The sequence below is a fragment of the Petaurus breviceps genome, unplaced genomic scaffold, assembly GCF_028583685.1.
Source record: "Petaurus breviceps papuanus isolate PSGF00001 unplaced genomic scaffold, PetGlider_PUasm1.0 90574, whole genome shotgun sequence".
Taxonomy (NCBI): domain Eukaryota; kingdom Metazoa; phylum Chordata; class Mammalia; order Diprotodontia; family Petauridae; genus Petaurus; species Petaurus breviceps.
Genome location: NW_027187277.1, coordinates 5928470 through 5953130, shown reverse-complemented (window position 1 = coordinate 5953130; position 24661 = coordinate 5928470). Strand labels below are relative to the sequence as shown.

At 39.9% G+C, this 24661-nt stretch overlaps 1 protein-coding gene across 1 annotated transcript in view; it reads right to left on the bottom strand.

Annotated features, from left to right (window-relative positions):
* Positions 1-24661, bottom strand: part of SYTL5 (synaptotagmin like 5) — a 156797-nt gene that overhangs the window by 81939 nt on the left and 50197 nt on the right. Inside the window, exon 3 of the mRNA XM_069063476.1 lies at positions 15670-15879. Coding sequence (XP_068919577.1) covers positions 15670-15879 — 210 coding nt within the window. The remainder of the gene's footprint in view (positions 1-15669; positions 15880-24661) is intronic.

The window sequence follows — 24661 nt, the reverse complement described above, 5'->3', positions numbered from 1 at the left end:
ATTTTTTTTTATATATAATGAGTCATATTCTGAGCTTAATAAATTGTTTTTTAATCACATCTCTGTACCATTGATTGTGTAATTGTCAGGAGTGTCTATCAACAGATTCTCAGATAATTTTTGTCCTAAGAACCTTAAGTTCTGCAGCTATATGTTAGAACAAGTTAGGGCTAAAAACAAGGTTATCCTCATAGAAATGAAGTACAGATCATTTCTACCCCATTTGAAGTCATTCATTCCATAAAAAGAACATAGTATGTATGCTTTTAATCCAAAATGGTCAAGTCCTTATTTCTCTCAGAAGCATGGAGGGGTTGAGGAGCCTCATAAATAGTTCAAATATTCTCCCCTGATAGCAACAATTACGCCAAACTGTAATCTAACCAAACCAACAGCTTAAATGAGTGTGAATGTCATTTTATTTCTGGAAATATATATTCGTGATGCATCTATTGTATCTATTGGCTCACTTAGAGTCAGTTACATTGAGAACTCAGCTACTAATAAAAAGAGAAATGTTTTCAGCCTGAAGACAAATATGGGGATTAAGAACAGTAATAAGTCAAGCAGTTTATCAACTGCACAATAATATAATACAGAACAGAGGGTACAACCTTCCAAAAGTGATGTCCCAAGATAATCTGGAGGTGAGAGAATCAACTCACTCTTTACTTTCTTGATGCTGTAGCTAATGATGGAAAAAGAAAGAAGGTGAATTTGGTAGCCATTATTTGAGGAATAAAGGAAAGAAGGAAGGAGTAAGCATTTATATTGTGCTTACTATGGGCCAAGCATATGCTAAGCACTTTTTAAAAAAACAAATATTATGTCATTTGAGCCCTTATTTGCAGAAGCCTTCAAAACCAGTGGTCAGGGAGATGTAAATGAGGTAATAATCAACCTTAACACTGATAATTTGTCCCCAGGGCTGTCTTTGACATGTGCCTTGAGCTTTCAGGGGATAATACAGATAAACTACTGCAAATTGTGATATTTTTCCAAAAACGGTTTGCTAATAGTTCAAGTTCAACTGCTACAAATTTGCTTTTCCTACATGGGTATTGGTGATATTTTTACCTCAGAATTCTGAAAACAGGCCGCAGTGTCTACCTGAAAAATAAGTGACATTTCCTTGGGTAATGTCAAACCCGAGATTCTGCTTTTGTTCGCCACCACCGACAGAAAGGGAGAGAGAAGCAGTCTGCAAATACAAGAGGAGAGGTCATCATTGCCTGGGGCACACTGAGGTCTGGTGAGGGGCAGTGGAACCAAAGGACAGGATGCCTCTTTGAAGGTTGGGGTAGAGGGAAGACAAGTGGTGGCACTATAAATACCAAGGAGGAAGGTGTATATGAGCAGGAAAAGGAAACAGAAGGCAGCCAGAATAAAGAAAAGCTTCTTAGTATGTTCCCAATCCTTCAATACAAATATATGGTCTAGAACCTATTACATTTTGTGTGAAGTGCTCTCATTTGTGAGTATGATTAAAAGTATAGTTAAACTAAAATTATTAAATTGATTGATTTAGATTTAAATTAAAATTATGATTGTGCTAATTATTATTGCTGTTTAATATTTACTGAGTAGCAGGAATATGGCAGACTTTCACTTTACATATCTGGGGACTCTTGAGCCCAATAGGCAAGGATTTGCAAAATGTGCATATTACTGTAATCACTATGGCTAGATTTGCTAGAGGAAAAAAAAAAACAACAATTCTGGTCTTTACCCCAAAAGGCAAGGGTAATGACTAAAGGTTCATTTTCTACATTTCATTCTTATGCCTTCAGGAGACATTTATAATAGAATCATTTCAGACCAAAAGCAACCCTGTTTGACTCATATATAATAAAGTCATTCTACTACAGCAAGTGCTAAGTGGGCCTCAGTCAGAGGAAAGTGGTTAATTAAGTTTGAATCAACAAATAATTCTTTTTTTTTTTGTTTTAAGCAATTGGGGTTAAGTAACTTGCTCAAGGTTACACGGCCAGTTATTTCTGGGTGTGGTGCTGAGTGTCTGAGCCTGGAATTCGATCTCCAGGTCATCCCAACACTGGAGCCGGTGCTCTTACTCGCTGAGCCACCTGGCCGCCCCTAAGCAATCGGGGTTAAGTAACTTGCTCAAGGTTACACAGCCAGGTGTTTCTGGGTGGGTGCTGAGTGTCTGAGCCCGGGATTCGATCTCCAGGTCATCCCAACACTGGAGCTGGTGCTCTTACTCTCTGAGCCACCTGGCAACAAAGAATTCTTAAAAAAAAAGAAAAACTTTCTTTTACACATTATGGACTGGAGACAACTCTGAGTAACATAACCAATGTATGAGCCCCCCCTTTTTTAAGGTCCCTGAAATATACAAAAATCTCAAAAGATGAATAGATTAATAGATGAATGACTGAATAATAAGCTTATTAACCATTTATTGCTTTCCAGGTATTGTACTAGCACTAGGGATACAAATATAAAAGAAAGACAGCTCCTGTTCTCAAGAAGCTTATATTCTAATGAAGGAGACAAAAAATAATTGGGAGTGGACCAGCTAGGTGGCACAGTGAATAGAGTACCCACTCTGGAGTCAGTAGGACCTGAGTTCAAATCCGGCCTCAGACATTTGACACATTTACTAGCTGTGTGACCTTGGGCAGGTCACTTATCCCCAATTGCCTTGCCTTCCCCCTCCATAATAAAAATGATTGGGAGTATCAGTCATGGAAGAGAGTGTCTGGATAGTTACAGGAATGAGGTGTTGATCCCATAGTACAATACAATAATGTGTAGCTTCCAGAAATAACTGATACAATTGATTTTATTACTTAGACCAGAACAAGAGGTGAAAGGACAGGAAGGGTATATAACAGGGCAGATGGCAAGAAGGTTGTTAACTCCACGTAATGTGAATGATTACTTAATCTGGTGGCTTGGCTAGCTATAGTGGGCTGGTTGAGTTAGGGCTAACCTGCATCCAGGGCAGGAGTGTCAGAGTTGAATGTGTTACCCAATGCAGGGACTGGGGACATTTTTTACAGAAGACCCAATCTGAAGGTACTAGTGTGGGGGGGAGAGAAGCTGGGCATCAGAAAGAGAGGGCTTACCACTTTAATGCCTTATCTTTCTCTTGTAGCTGATTAGGAAAAGTCACTAAACAGTATCTAATGTTGAAATTCCCACATGATAGTATAGGGCCAGTCATTCCCAGCCCTCTTCTCTCCTTACACATGCAACATCTTTCCTTACCCAAAACCACTCTCCATTTAGAGAGCTCTTCAAAGATCATCTCTACTAAATATTCCAATCAATTAATCAATCAATAAACCATTTTTTTTGCTTTTGCTTTTTTGGAGGGCAATTGGGGTTAAGTGACTTGCCCAAAGTCACACAGCTAGTAAGTGTGTCAAATGTCTGAGGTCGGATTTGAACTCAGGTCCTCCTGACTCCAGGGTGGGTGCTCTATTCACTTCACCACCAAGCCGCCCCTAACAAACCATTTATTAAGTGTCTATTATGTGCCATGAGCTATGCTAAGCACAGAGCATATAAAAGGAGGCAAAAGATAATCCCTGCCCTCAAGGAGCTCACAATCTAATGGTGGAGGGAACACACAAACAAATACATAAAAACAAGCTATGTGCAGGATAAATAGGAAACTATTAACTTAAATATAAAAAGCAGGAAGACCCTACAACTAAGAGGTGCTGAGAAAGGCTTCTTGTAAAAGATAAAACTGAGACATAAAGGAAGCCAGAGAAATAGGCAGCGTTCAAGAGGGAGAGTGTTCTGGGCATGGGCGACACTAAGAGAAAATGACCAGAGCTGAGTGATAGAGTGGAATAGTCAGGGGCCAACATCACTGAACTGGGAAGTGAGGTATAAGGACACTGGAAATAAAAATAGGAGGGGTCTAGGTTATGAAGGGCTTTGAGCACTAAACAGGATTTTGTACTTGATCCTGGAGGCAATAGGGAACCACTGGAGTTTATTGCGTACTGGGAGTAGCATGGTCATAACCGTGCTTCAGGAAAATCACTTTGGTGACTGAATGGAAGATGGATTGGAGTAGGGAGATATTTGTGGCAGGAAGACCCACCAGCAGGCTATGATAATAGCCTAGGCACCAGAGTGGTGGCCATATGGGAGGAGAGAGAAGGAACGGATTTGAGAAATATTGCAAATGTGAAATTGACAGGCCTTGGACATGGAGTGAGATACAGTAAGGAGTCAAGGATGAAACCTAGGTTAGCAGTCTGAGGTCCTGGGAGGATGGTGTTGCTATCCACAGTAATAGGAAGTTAGGAAGGGGGTGGGGGGAAATTTAATGACTTCCATTTTGGGCATGTTGAGTTAAAAGATGTCTACTGCACATCCAGTTTGAGATGTCTGAAAGGCAGCTAGAGATGTGAGATTAGAGGTCAGCAGAAAGGTTAGGGCAGGACAGATAGATTTGAGAATCATGAGCATACACATGGTAATTAAATCCATGGGGGATGAGATTACCAAGTGAAGTAGTATAGATGCAAAAGAGAAGAGGGCCAGGACTGCACTTTGAGGGACACCTATAGTTAAAGGGCATGATCTGGATGAAGGTCTAGAAAATGAGCAGTCAGATAGGTGGGAAGGGAACCAGGAGACAGGGGGTATACCTGATAGCTACAGGGAACTGATTATCAAGGAAGAGACGGTGATGATCAACACCATCCAAGTCTGTAGCGGTCAAAAAGAATGAGGACTGAGAAATGGTCATCGAATTCAGCAACTAAGAGATCATTGGTATCTTTGGAGAGAGCAGTTTCAGTAGAATGATAATGTCAGAAGCCAGACTTTAACGCTAAGAAAAGAGTGAGGGAAACATAGAAACACCTATTGTAGGTGGCCTTTTCAAGGAATTTTGCTACTAATGGCAGAATAAATATAGAATGAGAGTTGGTGGGGATAGCAGGATCAAAGTGGAGTTTTTTCTCAGGGTGGAGGAGACATGGACATGTTTGTAGGCAGTAGGGAATGAGCCAGTAGACAAGGACAGATTGAAAGTAATAGAGTAGGGATGACAGAGTGGGATATATCTTGGAGGAGAATGGGATCACTTGAGCAGGTAGAAGAGTGAGGCTATCTCATCACGTGAGATGGGTGATGGAGGAGATGGTAGCAGAAGGTAGAAGAAGAGTCATAAATAATGAAGTGAGGAGAAGAAGAAGTTCATGGTGAACGGCCTCAATATTTTTTTAAAGCAATTGGGGTTAAGTAACTTGCTCAAGGTTACACGGCCAGTTATTTCTGGGTGTGGTGCTAAGTATCTGAGCCCCGATTCGATCCCCAGGTCATCCCGACACTAGGGCCAGTGCTCTTACTCTCTGAGCCACCTGGCCACCCCCTCAATTTTTTTCTGTAAAATATGAGGCAGGGATGGCTAGATGGCGCAGTGGACAGAGCTCCAGCTCTGGAGTTAAGAGGACCTGAGTTCAAATCCGGCCTTGGACACTTAACGCTTACTAGCCATGTGACCTTGGGCAAGTCAGTTAACCCCAATTGCCCTCCAAAAAAGCAATAAAATATAAATTAATAAAAATATGAGGCAACTTTTTCAACTGGGGAGTAGGGGTAGGAAGGAAGAACCATGAGAGACTTGAAGAGGGATGATTAACCAAAGTTGAGAGCCTCTTATATAAAATTTCCAACATATCCTCACTAAAAACACAAATTCCAAGTGACAAAATACATATTAACTTCCCAATAATATGTGCCTATGATTCTCCATTTTAATTTATATATACATAGTACTTGACCTTACTTGTATTTTTATATATTTTGTATATTTGCATATTTATTTCTGGGTTAGATCATATGACAGGATCATTAGAGCTGGGCAATGAAAATGCCACAGGTCCTGCTCTAATAGAGGAAACTGTGTCCTGGGCAATTCATGTGAGAAGATAATTACCACCATGAAAGCTATAACTACCTATTAATTGACAGGGCCTCTCAGGCAACACCAATATGAATTTGTTATTCATTATAGTTTCATTTGTTTGTGTCTCATACCTCCAGTAGGATGAAAGCTTTATCAGGGCAGGGACTATGTCATATCTAAATTTTATGCCTCTCCCAGCACCTAGCATTTACCTTTGCACATCGAAGGCACTTAAGAAATGGTGGTTAAATAAAATAATAAATAGGAGTTTCAATATTTGGCCACAGGTTCAATGTGGAGCTGAGCATTCTGGCTGCTTTAGTGACTGACAGCAATGGCCTCAGATGAAATCACCATGGCAATCTGCATCTTTTATGAAGATACCACTGGGAATGAACCAGTGGGATTTTCCAAAGTCTTTTCATTCTATGCCACTTGACAGTCTTGATGTGACTTCTATCTCATTGCCCTGGGATGTTATTCACAGGGTGCAGAGCACCATGGACACTGAGGTCTTTCCAAAGAGGAAATGGAATAGAGAAGTATATTTCTGAGGTATGCCATTTTGAGGGTATCTGAAAATTGGGCTCCCCTACTCTTTTCCTGGATGCCTTGTTCTTGCCCTCCTGCTGTCAAGTCTTTGTTTATGGAGCTGAATGAGGAACAAGGGAGAAATCAGGAGATCCTAACACGATGGTACCTAAGATCCATCTTCAACAGCATCTGTGCTGTGAAAATGTCATCACCAGGCTTCATCTCCTGTTCTAATAGAAACACTGCACAAAATTGCATTGTAACTACATAGTGGATGAGTCATTTTATGACTCATCTTGAGTCCTTGTCAGTCAGGGCTAAACTTGCAATTTTATGTTCTTTTCAATGTGGCTACAGCTTAATAGCCCTTTGGTATTCTCTTAAAACAGGCAAGTAGGATTGTTAGCTTGTATAGCATCATCTTTTATAGAATTTTAGAACTGGAAGGTAAAGATGAGGAAACTAAGGCCCCCTCACTTATTTTTCAAGGTCAAACACTTAGTGGTAAAGCCAAAACTAACTCCTTTCAATACTCAGCAGATTCACTGTTTCAAACTGCCATTTGGCTGTCTCAAATGGGAATTTTCTTCCAGAAAATCATGTGTTTATTAGTAACTAAGAAAACCTACTAGAACCTTTATAAGGCCAAGTACTATGTGCCAGTTTTCATCTTTATATCCCCAGTGTCTAGCATAGGGCTTTGTATATAAATGTTTGGTGAATTAAATGGAACCAAACATTTCCAATCCACTAGAAATGGTGTAAGGTACTGCAGTGAGGAGATACTTAAAAAGAAAATACATTAGAAGTGAGTACTTCACTTTTCAGATAAATAAGGGATTTGATTTTTCAAATCAGACCAGTACTGTGGGTACCTAAGAAAATTAAAGCAACTCCATTTTGTCTGCAGTTCCTCTATCTTGCCCCTAACCCTGTTGGTATTGAACCTCCCACTCTGTCTGTTAAAATACCTTTCTGCTGAAATGGTGAGGATGGTCCCATTTATTAGGGCAGAGTTACGAGAATTAGCTAACCTGAAGAAGAGCTTTTCCTGTTACCAGCTCCCAGCAACAGCCCTTTCCAATCATAGTATATCACCTCCCCCAGTCCTACCCTGTATGTCCCTCCAGCAAAAGCTTTGTCTAATCCTAAGGTACCCCTTATCTAACTCACCTCCTTCTTAAATTGGAACCCACATAAACTTTGCCTTTTTGTACCTTTGGGGAGTCTCTGCTGGTGCAGATGGAGCTCCTTTGCTGGAGGACTCAATAAATAATAGTTAGTTCTTTTGTTTTTATCTTATTAGATTCAGCCTAATACCCTAAGCTGCCAAGATTCTTTTATTTTTTTTATTTTTCAAATGCTTTATTAACTTCTGATTTACATCATTCATTTCCTCCAGATTTTGAGTTACAAATTTTCTCCCCATTTTTCCCCTACCCACTGCCCCAAAATAGCAGTCCCACAGGATATCCCCTCCTCCAATCTGCTCTCTCTCATATTTTCTCACATATCCCTTTCGACTTTTCCAGTGGATATCTATGCCCCAGTGCCTGTATATCTTATTTCTCAATTACAAGTAAAATAGTATTAATTATATATATATATATATATATATATATATATATATATATATATATATATTTGAATATTTGATTTTAAAACTTTGAATTCCAGATTCATTCCGTTCCTCCCTTGTCACCCACCCTTACTGGGAAGATAAGCAGTTCAGTATAGGTGGTACATGTGTGGCTAAAGCAAAACAATAACACAGTAGATATATTGTAAAAGACTGAGTATATTTCCCCCCCTCCTATCCCACCTCCCACTTGTTCTATTCTCTACTTTGATCCCATCCCTTTTCAAAAGTGGGTGCTTCTAACTTCCATCCCCCCCTAGTCTGACCTCCCTTCCATCATTCCCCCTCTCATCCCCTTCCCCATCTACTCTCCTGGAGGGTGAGATACCCTATTTAGTGTGTATTTCATTCCCACCTCAAGCCAAATTCAATGGGATTAAGGTTGACCCATTCCCTATTCTTCCCCTCCATTGTAACCATTTTCCCTTGCCTCTTCTATATGAGATAGTTTACCCCATTCTGTCTCTCCCCATCTCTTCTCATTATATTCCTCTCTCACTTCTTAATTTCATCTTTTAAGTTCATCCCTTCCTGTTAAATTGGTCCTGTGCCCTCTATCTATGTATACCTGTAAACATGTATACACACATTCACATATGTACTCATATGCCCATGTGCCCTCATACATAGACATATATGTGTGTGTGTGTGTGTGTGTGTGTGTGTGTGTATAATTTCTATTCCCTTCACCTACTGAGAAAAGTTTCATAAGTTAGAATTATTGTTGTTCAATTTAGGAATGTAAGTAGTTCAACTTTGATAAATTCCTTATGACTCCTTTTGCCTGTTTACCTTCTCATGCATCTCTTGGTTCTTGTATCTGAATGTCAAATTTTCTATTCGACTCTGTTTTTTTTTTTCACCAAGAATGCTTGAAAGTCCTCCATTCCACTGAATGACCATATTTTCCTCGGAAACATGATACTCAGTTTTGCTGGGTAGGTGACTCTTGGTTTTAATCCCAGCTCCTTTGACCTCCAGAATATCATATTCCAAGCCCTTTGATCCCCCTCAGTGTAGAAGCTGCCAGATCCTGGGTTATCCTGATTGTGTTTCCACAATATTCAAATTGTTTATTCCTGGATGCTTGTAATATTCTCCCCTTGATCTGGGAATTCTGGAACCTGGTTATAATATTCCTAGGTGTTTTCTTTTTGGGATCTTTTTCAGGAGGTGATCGGTGGATTCTTTCAACCTCTATTTTACCCTCTGGTTCTAAAACATCAGGCAGTTTTCTTTGAGAACTTCCTGGAGGATGATTTCTAGGTTTTTACTTTGATCATGGCTTTCAGGTAGTCCAATAATTTTTAAATTATCTCTCCTGGATCTATTTTCCAGGTCAGTGGTTTTTCCCATGAGATATTTCACATTGCCTTCTATTCTTTCATTTGTTTGGATCTGTTTAATAGCATCTTGATTTCTCATAAAGTCATTAGCTTCCATTTACTCCAATCTAATTCTGAAGCAATGATTCTCCTCAGTGAGCTTTTGAGATTCTTTTTCCATCTGGCAAATTCGGCTTTTTAAGACATTCTTCTCCTCATTGTCTTTTTGAGCCTCTTTTGCCATTTGAGTCAGTCTATTTTTTAAGGTGTTATTTTCCAGTCAGGCTGTTGACTCTCATTTAGTAATTTTCTTATATCATTGTCATTTCTCATCCCAATTTTTCCTCCACTTCTCTTATCTGCTTCTTAAGGTTCTCTATGGCCTGTAACCAGCTTGTATTTTCCTTAGAAACTTTTGGTGCAGTAGTTCTGACTTCACTGTCTTCCTCCTATTCCATGCTTTGCTCCTTTTTGTCCCCAAAATAGGAGTCTAATGTTGGAATCTTCTGTCTGCTTTGTTTCCTTTGCCTGGTCATGTTGCCAGTCACTTGACCCCTGGGCTTTTTGCCACAGTAGGACTCTGCCACCAGACAGGGGAGCTTTCGTCCCAAATGCTGGGGTTTTCTCAGCTGCCGGAGGTATTAGATGGGTGCCCTCTTTGAGGTCTCCACACACTCTGGCCAGCTGGACACACAGCCTAAGATCTCTACCCTAGACTGCAATCCAGATCCAAGAAGGTTAAAGCAAGAGCGATTACCCCTCAGACTGATGCTTGGTCCCCCTACACTCTACAGGCCAGGAGCTGAAGCTGCCACGTGGTACTGGCTGGCTTTGCCAGTGTCTCAGTGGCTTCTCGCCCCAGGGGGCAAAAGCCAACGTACTCTCACTTACTGGGTCCCAAATTCCAGACTGCACTGACCTCTCACTTTGTCTTTCACATCTATATGTTGATAAATCTGGAAACGGCCACAGCTGTTGTTGATCTGGAATCCCTCCTTCTGTTGGCTGGTCAGGCCACTCTGGGGCTAAAGCCTCAGAGTGGGGCTGGGCTCGGCTCCCAGACCACTGTGCTGGCCGATTCCTGCCAGCCTGCCGGGCTGTCCTCAGTGGAAGGTTAGCTTCTCTGTGTCATTTTGTGGGTTCTGCAGCTCCAAAGTTTGTTTAGAGTCCCCTTTTCACATGGATTGGGGAAGGTGGAAGCTGGAGCCCAGTGGAGGTCCTGCTTCCACTCTGCCATCTTGGCTCCGCCCCCTCAATAGTTAGTTCTTAAATTTGTGGTTTTGGGTTTTTTCCTAAATTGGATTTGGGTTATAGTTTTGATTTGGGGGGCTTTGTTTCTGGTTCTAGTTTGTGACAGTCCCAACAATTTTACCCCCAGTACCTAAACTCATCCAAACACTTTCCCATGGTTAGTATTCAAGGAGACATTTCATAAATCTAATACAAAGCTAAGATATATAATTTTGCTTTAGCTAAAATAAAACAGTTCCACAAGTATGTGTTGGAAGAGGTATGGCAAGAGTTCATCTGAAAAAAGACGGAAGTGGGGATTGATTGCAAGCTCAAAATGAGTGAATAGTATGATACAGGAGCCCATAGAGCTAATGTGATCTGAGGAATAATGCTCCAGAATAAGGTGGTAGTCATTGTATTATTCTCTGGTCTCATGAGACCACATATGAAGTTTTAGGTACCATGACCTATAGATAACAATAATTTAGGAAGGACATTGATCAACTGGAGTGGTTCCAGAATGACATCAACCAGGATGGTGCCATGTGAAGAACAATTGAAGAAGCCCTAGGCATTTTTAGTCTGGAGCACAGAAGGCTAAAGAAAGACAAGATTGTCTTTAAGTATTTGAAGGACAGTTATTAGGACTAGGCATTAGACTAATTTGGGAAGAGTAGTGGGTGGGAGTTAAAAAATAAGACAAATTTAAACTTGATGTCATCCTTATAATTAGAGCTATTCAGGAAAATAAAAGTGGGAGCCCCAGGAATCAGCTGATTCTCCCTCAAGGGACATTTTCCTGGAAAAGTTGAATGACCACTTGCTGGCTGTGTTACGCTGTTGATTCTTCTTCAATGGCTTGTTGGACTACATGGTTTCTGAGACCTCCTTCTGATTCTTATGTCTGTTATTCTGGGAATATTACTTGATTCTTTTGGGGGGAAATTGAGGCTTTTTGGAGACTAGTTCTCCCTATGTCACATAGGCTGGAAGTGTACTGACCATTAAGCCAGCCCAATCCCTCAGCTGATTGGCATAGAAGCTTTGGCCTGCTCTCTTTCCTGTATGAGCAGTTTGCCCCTCCTTATGCATCCTGGTGCATCCCCCTCCCCATCCCAGGGGCTCAACATATTGGTGAAGGACTCAGCATGGCTATCTGACTGACTTAGGCCACTGTAGCTCAGAACTTTGAGCTCAAACAATCCATCAACCTCAGCCTTTCCTGGAGCAGGGATTATAGGACTGTACCCCCATGCCTAGCTGGGGGGATTATTTGAACAAAATCATGCACCTGGCAGTCAGTATATACGTGTAGTATACTATTTCTTCACAAGCAACAGTCAAAGTGAAGGTTGCAGCAGCATCTCACTCCTCACTGTCTAAATTCAGACATTCCTTCTGGCTTCATATTGCTGTGCCTCAGAAGCAGTCACAGGTTATGATTAGTGACAATTCATTCCTTTATTCTTCTGACAGCTCACTGCCTCAGCTCAATGTTTTTCTGGGAGACTTGGAAAAAGATTCTTTTCAGAGGACAAAAGTACCTGACAGAGTTCAGCCTGTGATAGATGTTCTCACAAGAACTGCCTTGGTTGGAGAAAGCTGCCTGGGTTGTAGGATAGGCATTCATTCAACTGGCTGATTACGAGCACCATGTCTACTTTTTGGAAAGGGGGGAGAAACAGGTTATGCTACTCTCCTGGCCCTTTTTGCTTTTCTCCATTAAGATCTATTCTGTTCTATATTTATTTGTGTCTGCCATTCATCTGCTTTTCAGGTTACAAAAGGTTTGGTAGCCAGAACACTGTCATGTAACTATACATCTTTTTTGGCTATCTCCTCAGTCAGGCCATCTTCCTCATCTCCTTTCCCTTTCCCTTCCCCATCCCTAACCCCTTCCCCCCCCAAAAAAAAAACTTGGAATATGCTCTAAGATGAACTCTGAACTTGTCCAGACCAGGTCTCCTTACCACTTCCTTTCCAGATAATATTTGTAAAGAATTTTGCAAACCCTAGAGCTTTTATAAATGGTAGGTATTATTATTGTAAATATCTGTAGACTGTACTGGCTGGCAGGTACCCTTTCCCCCTTTTCAATTTTCCTTTCTGTGTTATCTTCTCCTATTAAGAAAACTCCTTGAGATCAAAGACTATCTAGCTGCCATTATCTATCCATACATCTATCTATCTATCTGTCTGTCTATCTATCCATCCATCCATCATCTCTCTCTCTATCAGGAGGGAGGCAATTGATGTTAAGTGATTTGCCCAGGATCACACAACTAGTAAGTATCCGAGGCTAGATTTGAACTCAGGTCCTCTTAACTCCAGGGCCAGTGCTTTATCCACTGTGCCATCTAGCTATCCCACTGACATTATTCATTATTATTATTATTGCTATTATAGTCATTATTTTCACATTACACTGGCAGGCACACACCACTACTACCACCCCTCCCAATCCCCTTTATTTGTTTTCTTCCCTCATTAGAATGTAAGCTCCTTGAGGTCAGGGTAAATCTTAAAATACTCTAATAATAAGTCTGCACTTAACCACCTTGTAACTTCATCAATTTGCTTGCCTCTATTTGTGCTCTATACAAAGTAATTTTTTTTTTAAAGCAATCGGGGTTAAGTAACTTGCTCAAGGTTACATGGCCAGTTATTTCTGGATGTGGTGCTGAGTATCCGAACCCAGATTTGATCCCCAGGTCATCCCAACACTGGAGCTGGTGCTCTTACTCACTGTGCTACCTGGCCGCCCCTAAAGTAAATGTTTAATAAATACTTTCTCACTCTCTGTACTCAGTATTGTGTGGCATATACAGAGTAGGCACTGGACAATGTTTGTGAATTCTTGTTAAATATTTTAACTCTTGTAAACAGTAGAGGACTGTGTGCTACAAGAGTAATTCTCAAGAGCCAGAGAGAAATTCTACAGGAACACATCCCTAAAATTTTAATATAAAACAATAGGCAGAGACATAAAAGTTAAATGCTGTTCTGACTGTCTAGGCTGCTGAGAGTTGGACGTTGCCAGGGTGAACAATGAGCAAGGTGACAGGAGTAGCTGTGGAAGGCAGGGCTAGGATCACATGACCATGAAACAAGTGACAGTGGCACCCTGAGATAACTTTTTGTTGGGGGCACAAGAGTGGATGTGGAGAAAAATGTGAGAAGAGAGAAAGGAGAAAAAAAGGTAAATGGGATGGAACTTGGAAAAGAGACTGAGTTCCCTACTTCTATGTTCGTTCAAAGACTAAAAGACAAGGATGTGAGAGGGAACATTCACACACAGAAGTTGGTCTAGGTAGCCTCTGAGTTATTTCCAAATCTGGAATTTTATGGTCCCGTGAAAAGGAGACAGATAGTAGAGGGATAAAGTAAAAAACAAAAACAAACATCCATAAACTTTGTGACTTAAAGGGAAGGATCAGTTAGCAAAATCTTCCTATTCTTATCGGAAGGATTTCAATTAAGTTGTTAACCTACGTTTCTTTATCTACAGACACTGAGAAAGACAAACCTTTCAGCACACTCTAATAGAAAAAGCACAGATCTGAGAAACAGACCTGGCTTGTTCTAATTCTGCCACAGACCAACTGTGTGTCCAGGGGAATGTTATTTATCTTCTTTCTGTTTCAGTTTCTGTCATCTACAAAATGGTTTTGAAGACTGATTGCTTTTCTGGACATAATAGGGAAATCATGAGAATAAAATGGGATCTACTTTGTAGGTATCTTGTATATAGATGTATATGTACATGTTATATATATTTTGTCTATATGCAATACACATCTGTGTATATGTATACACACACACACACACACACACATATATATATATATGCAATGTGTGTATACACAAATACACCACTTGTCTCTCCCATTGGAATGTGAGGTCTTAGAGGACAGGGATTGTTTTTATTTTTTCTTTGTATGCCCAAACATTTGCTAATGCTGGATAATAAGGATTAAAAAAAAGATCAATATTACAAATAAGGCAATGGAACACGGCAGATTGTGAGAATCAAAGCAACATATCCAAATACACAAATAACTTTAAAGAAAGACATTAGCATCTCTGGAGAAGTCCTCAAGAGTTGCTCATTTCTTCTGGTAAGTCTTAAAGCACCATGTTAATAAGCAAGTCTACACTTGATCCTTTTGTAACTTCATCAACTTCCATTGAGTTCAGTGTAGATGTGTAGTGATTCTCAGATTGTTAAGTCTGGTGCCAGTCTCTCTCCTGAGCTCCAGTTCCAAATCACCAACTGGCCACTGGACATTTTCAATGTGATTTCCTGTAGGCATCTCAAATTCAATATGTCTGATACAGAACTCATTATCCTTTCCTTAATGTCCACCCTGCTTTTCAACTTCCATCTTACACATCCTTTTAGTAGCCCAGGTTTGCCACCTTAATGTCATATTTAATGCCTCATTGTGAGGATAAGACCCCTGCATTGCCAATCAGTTGTCAAATCTTGTCATTTCTATCCTTACAGCTCTTGCATATGTCCCCTTCTAGAGGCATCTAGGAGGTGGAATGGATAGAACACTTGGTCTAGAGTTAGGAAGACCTGAGTTCAAATGTAACCTTAGATACTAGCTGTGTCACCCTAGTGAAGTCATTTAACCTCTGCCTCAGTTTTTCTTAATTGCAAAATGGGATCATAATAGCACCTATCTTAAAGGTTTGTGTTGAGGATAGAATTATATAATACATGTAAAGCAATTAGAAGGAACAGATCATTGGGGTCACGCTGTCACCAATACTGGTTAGCCCTATTGTTTTCACGATAGCAATTCATACACACACATACACACACATATACACATATATACATATACATACATACATACGTATGTGTTTGTGTGTATATAAAATGGATACATCAAAGTATTCCTAGGGCAGAACTATTATTTCTTCTTTCATTCTTAATCCTCATGTTTAAATCATTCCTTCAGTTTTATTCCCTACTTCTATGACTTAAAGAGTTAAAACCTCTGACTTCCAGGCAAAGGTATAGGACTTACGCAATCTTGGCACAGACTGTGCATTTCCAATTGCCATCAATGCCCACAATCCGACACTCACTGCAAACTCGGAGCATACATGCTTGGCATAGGTTCCCCCGGTCAAAAATCAAGCCTAGATTCTTCTGACATCGAACACAAATCCTGCTGCCATCTTGCTGCCTCTTTCCACCTTTCCGTTTTGCTTCTAAAAGCTCATTTTTCAACTTCCTAGAAGGAGAAAGAAGAATTTTTCATCAAGGTTAGCCTGACTTAATAAAAATCTTCATTCATTACTTTTAGTAAAACAAACAAGGAAAAGGACCACAATCCAATAGGCTCTCACTAATAAGAAAATCCACTTGCCCAGATTGATTCAACAAGCTCCCAAATCAACTAACTGAGAAAATAAAATCTACATTACTTTAAGCTTCCATAAACTTCAATCATTTAACAAAGGAGAAAACTGAGGGTGAGAGAGGTTAAGGGATTTGTGTGAAGTCACAAAGGTGGCAGCTGGGATTTAAACTCAGAGTCTATGGCTCTAAATCCAGTGTTCTCTCCTCTGTATCACAATTCCTCTGGGGAAAACAAACAAACAAACAAACAAAAACCAAGGATCAGAGTGACTTAATGTGGGTCACAGAGTTAGAAGTATTTCTGGCAGGATTTAAATCCAGGCCTTCCTGACAAATTCTGGTACCATTTGCTGCATGAGCAGCATCAGACTCCAATAGAAACAGATCCCTCCCAGCCCCATATTGACTCAGAAAACCACAAATTAATGTTATCTATATTGTACTGTATTTTTGTCCATTTTATTAAACATTTTCCAATTATATTTTAATCTGGTTTGGGTAAACTGCCATATTTTGCTAGTTTGACACCTCTCCACTGCAACACATACCTCTCAAATTAAATAACTTAATGTGCTTTATAGCTGTAAAGTGCTATATAAATAAAAGCTAGTATCACTGTCATCATATTATAAATGTAACTCCTGTCCCTCTTTGGTATGGGAATCTTTCCTTATTGGTGAAGATAAATGCCCTGCCCTGCATGTGGGGTGTGGCAGAGTAATCCAGAAGTGAGAGCTTCAGCTCTCAGCCAGTTCCCCTTATTGACTCTTCAGGGCCAGTCCCTTTGGCAATTAGTCCAACTCTAAATCTTCTTCAAGCATAGCTTTGAGTCAGCTTCCAGAGGGAAAATGAACAAGGCCAATCCCAACACATGCTGCTCAAGGAAAAGATTTTGGGAAGACACGAAAGGAAATAGTAGTCTCCATCATATCCCTATTCCCAGCTTGATACATTAGAGACTTTGGGGACTTTTCTTCCTAGGGTGAGGGCCAAGACACTCTCTGTCTTGGTTAAGCTGAGTTATCTCACCCCCAATAGGAGAGTTCCTGCTCTCTGTATTGTCTAATATATATTCTCCTCTGTATACATTCACTGATTTCTGTCTTGTTATAATTTTGGATAAATTGTCTCAGCTATTTGTTATATGTGTTCATTGTGGAGCTAGCATTAGGTGGGAAAGGGGTTGAACCTTGGATACAGAACTTTTTCTCCCCCAAATGACAGTTATCAAAAGCTAAATGGAACCTGATCATATCCCCTATGTGAAAAAATATTTAAGGGAGTGATATCTTCTCAGTACCCCCTTCTCTCTAAGGAGAGCACAGTGGCCTCTGGCCCTAATTTCTTGCTTCCTCTCTTGGCAGGAATAAAAGTCTCCCTTGGAGAAAGGTGGAGTGAAAAGAGGCTAGAGATGTCCATTCTGCCTCCCTTTGAATCACACGTAAAGAGAAGCCCTCTTCACAGGTAGACCTCACTTATACATATGGGACTCTCTTGCTACATAAAAAATATAAATTATTGATAATGTAATCTATGATATATAATGAGACAGCTAGGTGGCAAAGCGGATAGAACACTGAGCCTGGAGTCAGGAAGACTCATTCTCATGAGTTCAAATCTGACCTCAGACATTTATTACTAGATGTATTACCCTGGGCAAGTAACTTAGCTCTGTTTGCCTCAGTTTTCTCATCTATAAAATGAGCTTGAGAAAGAAATGGCAAACCACTCCAGTATCTCTGCCAAGGAAATCCAAAGTAGGGCCATAACATTTATATATATACAAATAAAATTACTATCACTAGGACTAATTTATAGTTCTGTTTAATTTCTCTAGAATTTCACATTTTGGGGCACCACCTTCTAACTTAGTAGCATTCCCCAGTCTTGGGGCAAGTACAAAAGCTTGTTTCATGAGGTCTACTGACCAGGGTGACAGTAACAAGTATGAACCTAAACTATAACAGTGGTCCTTTACTGTAGTGTTCCAACACCACATATGACTATAGAGATAAAAGATTTTAAAATGACCTAAAGACATCCTAACAGATCTAAATTCCTTTGGCTAGTATTCAGGGCTGTTCATTAGCTGTTCTGTTCAAGCTTTCCTAGTCCATTATAGTCAGAGAGGCGAGCTAAACAGTTTATCATTTCCTTGCACCAGAATGACTCATCCCCATCATGCATCTGTGTATCTGCCATTCCTCCCTGTCTCCCTACCAGTTCATCTCCACCCCTTATTTCAGCAGCCTAATCAAGACTTTCTGACTCCAGAAAAACCTTCCCTCATTCCCTTTCAAATCCACACACTCACTTTTGTACTCTACTTGTAGCTATGTTGCTTAGTATAATTCTGTGTATCTCTCTCCCTCCCCCCTCTGTCTCTGTGTCTCTCTGTCTCTGTCTCTCATCTTCTTTCTTCTCCTCTCTTTCTCTCCTCCTCTCTAAAATTAATATCATGCCATGTTCACTGTCATCCTAACATTAATCCCTTATCTTTTTTAGCACCAATTTGTTAATATACTTTCATATACATAACTTTATCTTTCCAATGAGCCTGTGAGGTAAGCAGGGTACAAGGTATTATTCCAATTTTAAAGGTGAGAAAACTCAACCCAATAACTTGCCCAATGATGTCATGCAGCTACACAATGACAGAATTGAGACCAGTATCTCTGTCTCCTGACTATAAGCACATGGAATGTTCTCTGTGTAGAGAGAAAGGCAGGAAACTTTCCAAGAGAATGTAATAGTTTAATCATGACAAACCTTTTTTCCAGTAACTACTATTTGTGGAATACAGTTTTAGGTATCAGGAGAGACACAAAATAATGCCATGCCTTGTTGTGGTGGTTTCGTTTTTTTTTTTCAGTTGTATTCAACCCTTTGTGACACCATTTGGGGTTTTCTTGGCAGAGATACTGGAGTAGTTTGCCATTTCCTTCTCCAGCTCATTTTGCAGATGAAGAAACTGAGGCAAACAGGGGTAAGTGGCTTGCCCAGGGTCACACAACTGATAAGTGTCTGAGGCTGTATTTCTCGCACTCCATCTATTGTGCCACCTTGCTGCCTGACACTATGCCTACTTAATCTAATAGGGATATGTTAGTATGACACATACACAAACTGTAAGTATAGGCTCTATGATGTTGCCCTGAGCAACCTCATTTCATAGTGATGTAGTAGAGAATATTAGAGTCAAAGCTCACTATAATGTCTTGATGCCTGTGCACAGATCTGTGATCATGGCAGCCCTGATTCTTCTTCCCATCTCACAAGTTCTGTGAGATAACAGGTGAGCTCCTTGAGGGCAGGGACTGTCTTTTGCTTTAAAAATATTTTTTTTCCTAGCAGTTAGCACAGTGAGCATTTATTAAGTGCTTACTGTGTGCCTAGCACTATGGTAACTCCCTGCCATAGCTGTCTCTATTTCCTCTCACTCAGCTCTGTAGGCTAAACATGGCCCACACCTGCTCTTCTCATCCCCAACACCCTTCCCCTTCTCTGGCTCCAACTAGCCTGGCTTTGTTATAGTCAACTCAACATTCAACGATCCTCTCAGTTTCACTGCTGTGGAACTGTCTCCTCTAACAGTGTTTGAAATAAAATGTTTTTGTGGAGCAAATTCATGACGTGAAGCAGGGTTTACAAGTAATACAAAATGGAATATGTCTATGAGGAAAAATACCAGTCTCATTTCCGACTGGAGGCAAGGTTTCATACAAAAGATTATATCACGAAGATTGTATCTTGACTTCTGAAGAATGTGGTGGATTTGGACAGGTGGGAATTTCAATGCTGAGTACTAATGTGAGCAAAGGCATTAAGACAAAATGACAGGACATATTCAGTGGATGGTAAATTTGTCTGAGAGAAGGCTAGAAAGGGAGAGGTGGCCAACTTGTTGGGGGTCTCGAATACAAGGCTAAGGATTGTGTACTTTATTCAGTAGGTTATTAGAAGTTGTTGAAAGGCTTTGACCATGAAAGACTGACATGATCATATTTGGATAAAGGTAAGATTAATCTGAAACTGTTGTGAAGGATGACTTAAAGAGGGGAGAAACTGGAAACTCCAGAGGGGAAAAAATAAAATAATAAAGCAAGTCTTCTAACCCTGAAATGCAATTATATAGACTGAAAGAGACCAACATTTCATCTGTGTTTCTGTATTCAAAGGAGGCACATGATTTTCAGGGTATTGTCCAAGAAAAACCTTGCAAATCCCCTCTGGACGTTTATAAATGCTACAGACTTTAAAATAATGAAATGAGTTCATGTGCTAAGAACACCATACTACTGCTTTAGAGATCTCAGCCCACATTTAAGTGTCTCAAGGCACAAATATAATGAAGTATCATTTGTTCAGATATCTAAAACAATCTGTAAGAGAGGAACAAAAAAAATAGAAGTGAGGATCATAAAGTATCCTAAAAGATGATAAACAGACAGGATATGAAATGGGTAAGAAGGGAATTCCAGAGGCAAACTCTTCATGAAAAGAATCCTACTTTTGGGTCCTAGAAATGCATATAAAGAAATGCAGAAGCTCAAATTTTCAGTACTATCTTCTGCTTTCTCAGGTAGAGGTGCTGAATCTGTTTTGAGAAATTAAAAGCAATTTTGCCAGGCTTTTATATTAAACCATTTTCATGGTTTCTAGATGGAGATCTAATGCTACCATAAAAATTACTCTGGGCCTGCAGTCCCAGAGGATAATAGGAATTGGGGCCTAGAATAAATCAGGTTGCAGGCATGAAGGCATTTTAATTAAAATGGAAAATAATATAGATACACTAGTGCTAAAGTGCTTGGAGCTACTGCCCTTCAGAATCATTAGTTATGCCATTGCATGTGGGGAGAGCTGTGGAAAATTGTGTTGGACAGCAAAACATTTCCAAAGACTATAATCTGAAAAAAAAAAACAGCTAATTTAATGAGCAAAATGGTGAAATAATTGCTTTTTTATATACTTCTCCAACCTAAAAAAATCTCAACAAACTTAGAATAATTAAAGTGTGATTCTCAAGAAAAAAGAGAGAAACAAGACACAAGGAAGTAGCTTTATGCAATAACTTTGGAGAAATAAAACACTTAAAGCACCTACTCACCATCCCCAACCCATAAGCTAGACACAGCCAGAGCAAACAGAAACTTTGCAGACTTTGTTTCTGGGTCCAGCTATAATATTTTTAAAGTCCAGCTGGGTTTTCTTCATGGTAGTGATTCAGTCTGAACACTCCTACATCCTATAAGAAGTTGAAAATATTGATTCTTCCAAGCTATTTAAAAGAAAGGGACTTCAACTTGAGTGGTGGACTGAGGATGAAGGGTGGTGGCAAATATTGCAGAACTGGTAGGAAAAGGGGACTGGAAGCTAGCTGGAATCAGTCCTCTCCATATGATGAGTTGTTGTTCAGTCCTGTCTAATGTCTAACTTAATGACCACATTTGGTGTTTTCTTGGCAAAGATACTGGAGTGGTTTGCCATTTCCTTCTTCAGCTCATTTTATAGATGAGGAAACTGGAGCAAACAGGGTTAAGTGACTTGCCCAGGGTCACACAGCTAGCTAAGTATTCAAGGGTGGGATTCAAATTCATGAAAAGGAGTCCTCCTGACTCCAAGCCTAGTGCTCTATCCACCTAGCTGTCCCCAGTCTTCTCTACACAGAGTTTACTTCTAAACAAGGAACTAGCTGGTTCTACAATTTGAGGAGGCTGAAGACATTTTTGTGCAGTCCTAGAAAGTGGAGGTGTTAAAGAATAAGAAGAGAAATCCGACACAACTTACTGAGAATATAAGAAAAGACTGAAAGACAAAAAAGTTCAAGAGAGAAAGACTAGGTATAAGCTTAGCTTTAAAACAGATAAAGCAACAGTGAGTTTCCTTCTATAATAAAGACAAAAGGAAAAACAAATTTAAAAAATTTAAATGTTACAACATAAAATTTAAATGAAGAAGTTTTACAATATGAAATAAAAAGATCTAATGAAATACAGAATTCTATGGATCCTCTCCAGATCTTGGGAAAACATTGGGAAATTACATATTAGTTCATAAAGGAAACCCAATTTTTAAAGAATTAAATGCTAATACATTGTTGGTGGAGCTGTGGTATAACCATTTTAGAAAGCAATTTTGAATTATGCAAACAAAGTGACTAAAATGTTTATATCCTTTGAACTAGAAATTCTATTATTGGACTTCTATCCCAAGGAAGCCACTGAGAAGAAAAATGATCCTATATACTCCAAAATATTTATAGCAGCACTTTTTGTAAGAGCTAAGAATCAGAAACGAAGTAGATAACCATCCACAGGGGAATGGCTAAACAAACTGTGGTACATGAACCTAACAGAATACCACAGTTCTCTGAGAAACCTTGTGTGTGATGAATACAACAAAGTATGGAAAGATCATAGATAAAGTATCAGACTTGGAGTCAGAAAGACTCCAATCTTAGACACTTAATGCTGTGTTACCCTGGGCAAGTCATTTGACTCCTATTTGTCTCAGTTTCCTCAACACAAAAATGGGGACATTAGTAGCACCTACCCTGCAAAGTTGTTGTGGGAATCAAATGAGATAATAGTTGTAAAGTACACAGCGCTTGGCATATAGTAAAGACTATATAAATATTACTTATTATTATTGTTAGGGCAGCTAGGGGAGGTGCAGTTGATGGAATGTGAAGCATGGAGTCAGGAAGTTTCATCTTCCTGAGTTCAAATCTGGCCTCAGATACTAGCTGTGTGACCCTAGGCAAGTTACTTAACCCTGTATGCTTCGGTTTCCTCATCTGTAAAATAAGCTGAGGGAGGAAATGGCAACACACTCCATTATCTTTGCCAAGAAAATTCCAAATAAGGCCGCAAAGAGTCAGACACAAGCGGAAACAACTCCAATTATTAATTTAATTTTGAGTTAATTAATAATTAACAAATTGTTAATATGAGTATTATATGAACTGATGTAGAGAAGTAAACAGAACCAAGAAAGCAATATAGACAGTAACTACAACAACATACATTGAAAGAATGATGACAAAACAAAAAATCAAAAGTAAATACAATGGGGGGTAGGGGGGCAGGGGACTCGCAGACACAGCAGAGCAGGTCAGAAAACTCCCAGCTCTCCAGATTTCCTCCACAAACAAGACAGAACAGCAACTCAGGGTGCAAGTAGAGCAGCAAAAATAAATAAGAGTTGTTCTCCTGGAACAATTGGAAAAGGCCTCAGGAAAAACTTTAGGGACAGAAGTTTGGCCCAAGTGAAATGCAAACACACTTAGGCCTTCTCAGCTGAAACAACAAAGAATAGGTCCAGGGTGGCTGGGTTGGGAGGCAGCCTCATCCTCAGACACAGAGGTTCAGGCATTTAAGGAGGGAAAGACTGAAGGACTCTCTAATAGCAAGGGACACCAGGCCTACCAGTGCTGACAAGACAGACACAGTCCGGGACTGTGTAGCAGCAAGCACCCCAAGTGTCCTCAGGGTTTGCTGCCAATACAGGTTCTTGGATCTGCTTTGATAAAGGAAAGCAGCTCAAAATGGGTTAACAAGCTTACTTTAATCAGTCAAACATGCATCGTTTACCTCGTTCAGGGGAAAAAGGTCAGCACCCCGAACTTCAAAGTATACAGGCAGAATTATCAAAACAGAAATAGATCAAATAGACAGCTTTCCAAATTGTCCAACCATTACATCCATACCAAATCAACATCTGGCTTTCAACATCTGGGTTTTTCAAAGCCGGGGGGCTCTGGACAACGGCTTGCCAGAATCCATATCAAATCACAGAACACTTCTCAAAGTGAGCCCCCAAAACAAAGCTACACATCAGGGCTTATATAGCTTTCTCCTGGCTCAGAGAATGTAACAACCTTATTGACTCACTGGCCAATCAAGAAGTATCTACTGAAAAACAAGCCTCCCACCCCAGGCTCCAGGTGCACTTTAGCCTAGGGGCAGGGAAGATCTTTAAATTTATATTCCCATTACAGACTGGGACTGACTATAAGACAAGGAATTAGCATACACCTGATGAGTGCAGGTAGCAGAAGGGTGGGATCCCTGCTGGCTGTGGGCTCTTACAGGAGAACTGAGTCCCTCATTTAGGTTCCAGGTCAGAGGGAAGAGCTGGAGGTTGCAGCCACTAAAGGGTGTATAGGGAGTGAGAGATTTTGTAGCACCATGTGGAGAGGAGTACTGAGGTTGGGCTTTAGACAAATCTCAGAAAACAGTAAGAAGGACATGAGGCCTGGGGCACCATTCCCCATATGCTGGAACTAAAGCTGATTATAATAATATGCTGCTAAAAATAAAATAAAAATGAGTAAGCAAAGGAGAAAGAACCCAACCATCTACTATGGTGATAGAGAAGATCTGGGTTCATATTGAGAGGAAGATAATGAAGTTAAAAAAAAAAAAGCCACTCTTACCAAAAAGAGCAACATCAAATGGTCATGAACCCAAAAAAGTTCTTGGAAGAACTTGGAAATGACTTCAAAAATCAAACAAGAAATTGAGGAAAAAAAATAAGAACAACACAAGAAAATTAAGAAAATCATGAAAAGAAAGTTCAACCAACTGGAAAAAGAGATCCAAAATCTTAAGAAAGAAAAAAACTCCTTCAAAACTGGAATCAGGCAAGGG